Source organism: Gastrolobium bilobum, unplaced genomic scaffold, assembly GCF_033153095.1.
Source record: "Gastrolobium bilobum isolate Gb01-03AN ecotype WA unplaced genomic scaffold, APGP_CSIRO_Gbil_v1 utg15022, whole genome shotgun sequence".
Taxonomy (NCBI): domain Eukaryota; kingdom Viridiplantae; phylum Streptophyta; class Magnoliopsida; order Fabales; family Fabaceae; genus Gastrolobium; species Gastrolobium bilobum.
In genome coordinates this window covers 69,812-79,252 of record NW_026899864.1, presented here as the reverse complement: position 1 = coordinate 79,252, position 9,441 = coordinate 69,812, and the positions used below count along the sequence as shown (strand labels likewise).

At 35.9% G+C, this 9,441-nt stretch overlaps 1 protein-coding gene across 1 annotated transcript; it reads right to left on the bottom strand.

Annotated features, from left to right (window-relative positions):
- Window positions 1-5,213: 5,213 nt before the first annotated feature.
- Window positions 5,214-6,512, bottom strand: LOC133294001 (RING-H2 finger protein ATL43-like). The gene has a single exon (XM_061492644.1). The coding sequence runs from the start codon at window positions 6,510-6,512 to the stop codon at window positions 5,214-5,216; it is 1,299 nt and encodes a 432-aa protein (XP_061348628.1).
- Window positions 6,513-9,441: the final 2,929 nt, after the last annotated feature.

The window sequence follows — 9,441 nt, the reverse complement described above, 5'->3', positions numbered from 1 at the left end:
AAAAAAAACTTTTTATGCCTTGATTTTTTTAGAATGACTTTTTTTAAAAGTTAAAGCTATTTTACATCTTAGATGGAATACATAAAATATTCTTTTAAATAAAAATGTTAATTGGATATACAAAATAATAAGCACTTTTTATATATATAATTAGGGATATAAGTCTCTCCCGTTGTTGGATAAACTTATAATCTTCTGGACAAACAAAAACATGTGGGCCACTAGATTTCTAAAAAAAGCAACCGGTGGGACTTTTTATGGGTGTGCAGGAGGAGATGTTTTTCTCCTGCAACAGGAGAAAAACATACCCCAGCAAATTATGAAAAAGGATATGTGATGGTAGTAGGGTAGAGTAGTTGGAGTGGGGTTGAAATAAAATTGAATTTTCAAAAAATTACTTGACTTTTAGGGTGTCCATGACAACCATTCTGTTCCCTGACACTATTTCTGAAAAGAAACAATTCTTTTCTATTTTTGTGCCTTGGAACTGTTTATGAGAAAAAAAAGTGTTTGATAACATGTTCTATTTTTATTCTGAGAATGAGATTGTGTTTGATAACACAAAAAAAAATTCCTATTAAGCTTATATTTTTTTCAGATCATCACTTTCCTTTTCGTATGGTGTGGTGGTGGTGGTGGTGACGGCAGTGGCTGTGGCGATGGTAATGGTGACGATGGTGGCGTGGTAGAAGTGGTGATGGCATGATAGTGGTGGTGATGCTAATGGCTGCGACAATGAGGGTGGTGGTTGGTGACGATGCAGGTGGTGGTGGCGTGGTGCTGGTGATGGTGATGGTAGTGGTGGTTGGTGACAGTTATGGAAGTGGTGGCGTCCTAGTGGTGGTAGTGGTGGCGATGTCGATGATGGTGTTGATGGCGGTGATGGTAGTGGTGGTGATGATGGTGGCATAGTGATGGTGATGGTGGCGATGGTATCGTCGTGGTGGTGGTGATGGTGGCGGTGGCATCGTCATGATGGTGGTGGTGGTGACGACAACATTAGTGGTACAATGACGACGGCGACGATGGTGGCAGTGGTCGTGTCGGAATGGTGGTGGTGGTGACGATGATAATAGTGGTGGAGAGTCAAAAGCAAGGAATTATGAGCCCATAGACTTTTGAAAAAAGGACTTTTTATGCATAGGATTGTACCTTTTACCAAGAAAAAAGAAGAAACAAAAAATAGCAATTGTAGGATGAGGAGAGATGAAAGAAAATGGTACCTTGGATAAGAAAACATATGAGTGAAAATAATTAAGAGGGAGATATTTGATTGTAAAGTGATAGGTTGTTGTAGTTAACCAAAAAAAATGATAGTAGGATAGGATGAGATAACGGGCTGACAGGATAAGGTTAAATTTATATTTTAAAAATTTATATTATCTTTTAATTTTTGCTTTTCCCAAAAGCAACCAACTATTGGCTAAAAAAACACCATTTTAACTTTTATTCTAAATTTTGCTTTTTTAAAAAGTTGTTATCCAAATATCTAAAATTTCTCAAAATGATTTTTTTATAAATAATTAACTTTTTTAGAAATAAAAGTTTATCCAAACGGGCCCATAATGTCTTCTAAAAAGAGTATTATTTTCACTTTTTTTAAATTCTGCTTTCTTAAAAAGTTATTATCCAAACGCATGAGTGACTCAAAAGAACCTTTTAAAAAAAAATTATTTTAAGAAAAAGCTCTCTTAGTGTTACATGTTTCCAATATATTTGGTTTTTCTTTTCTTTTTTATATATTAGTTTATTTTTTTATTCTAAGAAGAATAAAAAAGTATAAGGGAATAAATGATTTAAAAAAAACAACACATTTTTTTAGCTTTTGAAGAAAAAAAAAAAACTCATCTAAACAGAGTTGAATGTTGCCGTTAATAGTTCTCCATTTTCAATTCCTGCAGTTCACTCAATTTCTCCGTGGCAGTTAGGATCAACAACTTGCTAGTACTTCTATCTTTCCCCCTTTCTCTTACCTTTTATGTTGTAAATCAAGAAATAAAGTTAAAGTGTAAATAAAAAAAAAAATCACATTTAAAGTTTAAATAGATTTTTTATGTAAATTAAAGTGTAAATAACAATTTGTGAATATATTAAATTAATTTTTATATATTTTTACTTAATCATCTTACCAAATGTGAAAGTAAAATATATTCACCATGTGTACTAGTCCAACCATTGTCCGTTGTTATTTAATATTTAAGCAAAGCTATCTTAGTTTTTTATATTAAAGAAAAACACAAATTGAATTATGATGGAGACACAAAAAGGCACATCATATCACAAGTCAGGAACAAAAAATAATTTGAAACTCTGAAACACAAAAAAAAGATCAACTCACAAGTCCAATACCCATAAATCTTTGTTACGATTCGTATATCCAATTGGGTATAATATTTTTTCACTTTTGAAATTTTTTTTAATACTTAAAAAAAAAAAAACTCAATCACATTGCATTTTTTTTCAAAAATAACAAAATTGTATCCACTTAAGTACAACATTAATACTGAAAATTTATTTCGTTCAATATATGTTTCTCCGATCCAATAGAGAGAAACTGCATAGTGTTGGTGCGGTATTAGTCTCGTACTGTCAGGCATGAGACTGCTTACGTGGCAATAAATCTCGTACCAAATTAGTGTGAGATTGACACGGACAAGTAATGCATATGAATGATGCGAGATTGGTTGATGTGGCTGCAAGTCCCGTATTTTAATGGTGCGGAATTGTTGATCTTGTCGTGTTTGATTGCATCAACTTGGTAAAGAATATGAAATGTGCTTTAATTGTACAAATCTTTTATCCAACAATCTTAATATGGTGTTTTTGCCTGTGGTTTGGCTTGCTTCATTGAGAGACATGATCTAGTGGAGTGTATTTTTAGTACAACTGGAGTAGATACTCTTTTATCAAAAAAAATAATAATAAGGATATAAAAAGAAATAACCATAAAAAAAGGTAATATAAATATGGGATTTTATGTCTATCATGTAACATGATATAACATCACTTTTCTACACACACATTAAAGAGGTGAGGTCCACATGTTTTTCTTTCACTTTCATCATTCCACTTTCACTCTCTATTTTTGTGTGTGTGTTGGAAACAACACTTAAATCATGTAACATAACACTAATAAAACCCATAAATATGTTATTTTTCCATACTTTTTGACAAATTGGTATAAATTTTATAAAACAATTAGAGTATTGCAGTACAATATTCTAATCTCTACAATGAAAAATACAACTCATTCCCCAATCAATTCTCTGTAATCTTTTGCTTATTTAAACTTTAGAGACGTGAAAACAATGACAATTTCCTATCAACATAATGAACTTGCCCCCAAAAATCAATGCTATATGTTCCTATTTTGTGTGGAGTGGGTCGTTTCACTAATATATCTAATGCTTGCTTCATCCACCAATGCTGACAAACTTCTCGTGCTTCAGCAACATTCATCTACACAAAGTGATTACAAAGAGAATTAGTGAAATAAGCGACTGTAATTTAAATTTATTAACAATGCATGTCTCAATTAATTTATTCAACAGCCAAAACAAGGTTTTAGTCCCAAATTTTTTTCTTGAATATTTTTTATCATACACAAGATTTTTTCAAAGTAAACCAAACTAATTCAAACACACATTAATAATAGCTCTTAAACACACCCATATTCTTCTCCGTAGATTTTTCTCTAGCCACAAGTCAAGTTGTTCCTTGACAAGCAAAGGAAACATGCGCCCTTCATTATTTTAAAAATTCCAAAATATCCAACACCTCAACGATTCCTTATACTCCTGCTTCTTCAAGGGATTCCCTGCAAGCTGCTTGCTTCCTCTACAGATTCATCAATTTCCCATCCTCCCTGAATCAGACAAATAGGATGTATGTTGTATCAATAATTGACGCCGTTTTTCGGAGAGTGATGAAATAGCCAAGAGCAGCTAGCGTTGTCTTTCTCATATCCAATTTCTTCATAAGGCCAGTAGATTAATTACCATGAAATAGCTAGATGATTTTTTTGGCTCATCAAATAATGCCAATATATTCCTTATTCTATTCATAAATAATCTCATTATGGTACCTATTTTGGCGTACTTATTTTAAGTTAAGCAAATTCCTCTTTAGATCTACCACTTAGAAATGCATTCTTAACATGCACAATGGTATTTTTTGGCAAAATACTTGTGGCATTCCTGAAACCATGAGTAATCTCAATCTTATAAAATATATTTATTATAAAACATGGAATATGTTGATCTGATATCAAATAGACACACATCTATATCTTTTTTCGGTATTATCCATTTGCACTTATATTGATAACTTCAATTGGTGTCAAGTTTAATACATTTGCATATTAATTATAGAATCGAATAAAATTATTAGGAAATAACATTATATATATTCAAAATCATTTTATCAATAACCATATCAAAAACAACAAAAGAATAAGGAATAAATTATTTTACCTACTTTTGTTGATGCCTATCATTTTTCAACACTGTTAGATGAGAATTTTAATAAGAGAGAAAAATGATAAAAGTTAATTGAGATTCTAATCTAAGGATATTGAAAAGCAGTATATAAAGTAGATATATAAAAATTAAGGAAAATTATACTTTTATGTTGCATGAGATTGATTTCTTATGACACTCTCACTTAGAAAAATATGCCTCTCTTATTTCTTTTTTCTAAAAGTTAATGGGGTCCACTTTATTTGTCTCTTAACATAAGAGAACTTATCTCATACTACGTAAGAAAAATAATCCCAAAGAAAAAACAAAGGTAAAATAACATATTCCAAAATATAATATATATAAATATCCTACTTTTTACTCTAGATACTTAATCCTCAAAGGAAAAAGTAATAATAATAACAAGATCTATCATGTTGTAGGAAATTGGTTGTGTCATGTTATAGACACAATCAATATGGACCTCACCACTTTTAAAATAAAAAAATAATAAAAGAAAGTGGTGGGTCTACATTGATTGTGTCTATAGCATGACACAACCAATTTCCTACAACATTATATATCTATTTCCCTAATAACAATAACAAAGTAGAAACTAAAAGCTCCCAATTAATCAACGTATAACAAAATCAACATTAACACTAATGCTATTCTAAGCTACAAAATACAAATCAAATGTTACAGTCACCAGTTCCAAGATTGACAGACTTCAGAAGATGGCAAATAACAAGATCCCTACCGTACATCTCCCCGTGGCTGAGGCTTGGATATCCAACCCAACCACCTCGAAACCACTCCCTCTTGTTCTTCCCCACCACCACCACGCTGTCCTTCCCTCTCTCTCTCCCTACTCATGAACCTGCTCAACCCCGTCATCGCCGACACACTCCTCAAATTCATCACTCCTCTCCCACCGTTCTCCATCTCGCCCTCGACATTACGGTTGCGCTCCCGCACGGTTCTCCTTCCACCGCGCGTGGAAGGAGCGTCGCTGATGATCATCTCTGAGGTCAGGTACAGCAGATCAGACGCGTGAACATCGCTCCACCGTTGTTGTTGGTGGTGGGGCCCACCAGGGGAGACAATGATACGGTGCTCTAACCTGTGTTCCGCGCTTGTCCTGTCGCCGTCTTGTGTCAATAACGTTCCGTCTTTTCTGGGAGCACGGACAAAGCACCCAACGCCCTCGCTCTTTGTTTTCCTCAACGACGACGTTTCCGTGTTCTGTCCCTGCTTCCCCTCCTCCTGCCCCTGTTCGTTTGGTGTCTGCAAAATAACCTGTAAGAATTCACCGTCTCTCTCTCCCACCGACGAGTTGAAATTGTCTGGTTGTGTTGTAACGTTGTTGTTGTTATTTCTTCCCCTCTCGATGTCGATTACTTCTTCCTCCTCGTTTTGTTGTGGCGGCGGCGGAACCTTCGTCTCCACCAGAACAATGTCTTCAGGGTCGACCTTGTAGCGACAAAGCGGGCAAGTGGAATGCGCGTCGAGCCACGTGTCCACACATTCGAGGTGGAACGCGTGTTTGCATTTCGGTAGCAACCGGAGAACCTCAATGTCCTCGAACCTTGCAAGACAAACCGCGCAATCGAGCCCGCCTTTTTGTCCCCTCAGCGATCCGAATCTGAAAACCGGTAACGATTCAACTACGGCGCGTTCAATGCCGGAGTTCTTCCTTTCATGAGAGGGTGGGGCCCCTTGGGAATTTGGGTCGCTTGCGGTGAAGATGTGCCCGCCATTGCAGTGCTTAATGTAGAGAAGGAGGAGGAAAGTTAGAGAAAACGTGGTGATCAAGACGCCCATTACTACGGCGGTGCTTGGCCTGACGGGCCCCTCCGGTTTCCGACGATGAGCCGGCGCTGGCATAACCTGGGGTGGCGTGGTGGCACCGTTATTATCTTCAAGTGGAGGAGGGTCTTCGCTGGAATCATTGTCAGCCCCTGCAATTAGAATGAGGGTGGTGATGGTGAGGATGATGATAGGGAAGAAGGGTAATGTGAGGTTGAATGGCTTGAAAGAAGGTGCACCACCCATGTCATGTGCCAAGTGATGCTGGTGCTGTTGGGGTTAAACATTAAAACACAAAACACAAAACACCAGTGAGAAGAAGGAGGAGGCATAGTTATTATGAACAAATATTTTTAATCATGTGGACGAGGACTCCGAGAGGAAAAAGCTATATTGGGAGAAATCCTATGGTAGGAATTCGCCCAAAAATGTACACATACAAAGAGTAAGAGACAAGACAAATAACTATAATTTCCTCAACTTCAATTAATTACAATCCATCCTCTCATCATGCAGGATCCATTCGTACGTAATAATATAATAAAACACTCACTTTCTATTAAAAAAATAAAAAAAAATACTTTTAATAGTAAATGTGTTTATTATATGTTGAAAAATCTGTGAATATATCGTTATTTAGTATTTTTTATATATATAATTTCTTAAAGTGTTAATAATTATTGAATTTTTTATGTTGAATTTTTTCTTCTTCAATTTTAATTGTTTGTGCTCTCAAAGTTATTATTTTAATTATTTCTAGGTTGAGATTTTTTTCTTTTCTAATACCAGTTGTTTATACTTTTAAGAGTAAATATCTTTTTTAGTCCCTGGCAATATTCACGAAGGCCTTTTCAGTCCCTAGCAATAAAAAATGGACAAATTGGTCCCTGAAATAACAAAAAAAGAGCCACGTTGGTCCTTCTGTTAACTCTACCGTAACGGCCCATCTAACGGTGCCCATGTGGCACGTTAGTGTGCTGACGCGGCTTGGACGTCTGCCAACGTGGAAGAAGAGACGACGACGTTTTGTGCGAAATGGGTTGACAGCTTTCCAACTTTGCAAACGACGTCGTTTCTTGGGTTGAGAATGAACCTTGAAGATGAAATTCGCCCAAAATGCTCAATCGAACCCTAAACACCAAAACCCCCCAAATTGATGAAATGAACCCTAAACAGAAATAATCCCCCAAATTCTCTGCATGTTGATGACCAAAAATCGACAACAGTGGAAGACATCTACCGGATTTGCTGGGGCGTAGGGAAAGATGAGTATTTCTTTTGGCACAGGGGGATCAAGTGGCAGCTCATCAATTGGGGGAAGAACACTTACAAGGATCGCCGGTCGTAGGTGCAAATGTGGGAGACAAAGTATTGTCTATACCTCCAAAACTGAGAGAAACCCAAACAGGGCTTTCCTTGGGTGTCAGATTTTTGCACTTCATGACAACACCTGGTTTCAGGCCTCCAAAGCCTGCCTCAAGAAAATGACCCGCTGCTGTATATGACCTGGGAGTAGTGCATGAGCCAACTAACAAGGACTGCATATAATGTGACTGATTTTTTTGGTAAATTCTGACCATTATGTTTTTGGAGGCCTTATACAGTCAATGTTTTTTTTTGTGAATTATGGCCATATTGTATTTAGAGGCCTTACTTTTGATTCCTGACAGTTGGCTTTATTTTGTAATGCACTACTAGACATCCATGTCTTGAAATTTAATGAAACTCAAATCATGTTCCAGCTATTATGTGTCAGCATTGCATATTGTCTTCTGCTATGATGTAGTTCTTGGACATCCATGTCTTTTGGTTTTGCAAATTTGACAGCATTGTTGATTTCTGATGTAATTCACTTCTGTTTTGTAAACTTGGACTGCATATAAAAGCAATCAAGTCATGTGCCTATTTTTCTCTGTTTAGGGACCATTAAGGGCCCCATGCTTTTTGTCAGGGACCAAAAGGGTCACAGTGTAGTATCGTGATCCACCTAGTATGTTAGTGGACTCTTCATGAATGTTTAAGTTAACCATTTTTTATGTTTTTAAACTGACATATCTATTTTTACTTCTTGGACATCCATGTCTGACTTCTGTTTTAACAAATTGGACAACACTCCTGTTCTGTACATTCTGCACATCTGTTTTGCAAACTTGGAATGCATAGAAAAGCAATCAAGTCTTCTGCCTATTTCTTTCTTGTTGGGGACCAATTAGGGCCCTGTGATTTTTGCCAGGGACCAGAAAGGTCCTCGTGCAAATTGTCAAGGACCAAAATGGCCCTCTTGTTTTGGCATGATTTACAAATCTAATGTCCAACATGGAACTTCTGTAACAGCAATATCTTTTTTGAGGCTTCTGTATCTGTACGTTCTGGTTTGTGATACCATGCAGCAATGTATGCAATATACCAAACTTAAACAAAAATAGCATTGAGATGGCATTGAATACACAGAATACTGACACAGAATACAACCAATGCATCAATCTGACACATTCATTCCATGCCTAAGTATGCAAAAATGTATGATGTAAACTGTTGTGCAAATTGCAATCAATTAAATCAATCACACAAATACGCAAGTGCACGTGTCACAAGTAATAAAGGGATGTGTGAGTCAAAGTATCGTTCTCACGGAGATGATTTATAAAGCAATAATTATTTAAGTAAAGAAACTAGAAACGTATTAATTTTATGGTTGGGTTTGTAAATTAAAAGATAATTAAACTAAGAAAATAGTAAGCTAAATTTAAAGGTATTAAGATGATGGATGAGATATAGGTCAGATTCAATTTCCCTGATACAGCAATACTGAAACGATGCTTTAACGATGCTATATCAATGCTTAATTAGTAACCGAACACTAAAGTATGTTGGGGCTTTTGGCCAACCTAACATATATACCCAATAACTAATTCCCACATCTCTATGGCCAAACTAATCACTGAATTGTTCAAGTTCAAGTTCTAGGCTATGTGGTGTACCCACAACTTAATCAAGTTAACTTTCTTAACCTAATTAATCCACACAATTCAACAAGGGTCTGGATTCGGAAACCTCTCGGCCCCAACCTCCTCAATATCATATATGTATCTCTTGACATGCACACATGAATAAGATTAAGCAAACTCGTTGAATAACTAATTAAACATTAATAAAAACAAAGTTTAGGCATACA

What these genes read in the sequence shown, in the direction of transcription:
- LOC133294001 (XM_061492644.1), bottom strand. Translation starts at nt 6,512, where the DNA reads ATGGGTGGTGCACCTTCTTTCAAGCCATTCAACCTCACATTACCCTTC.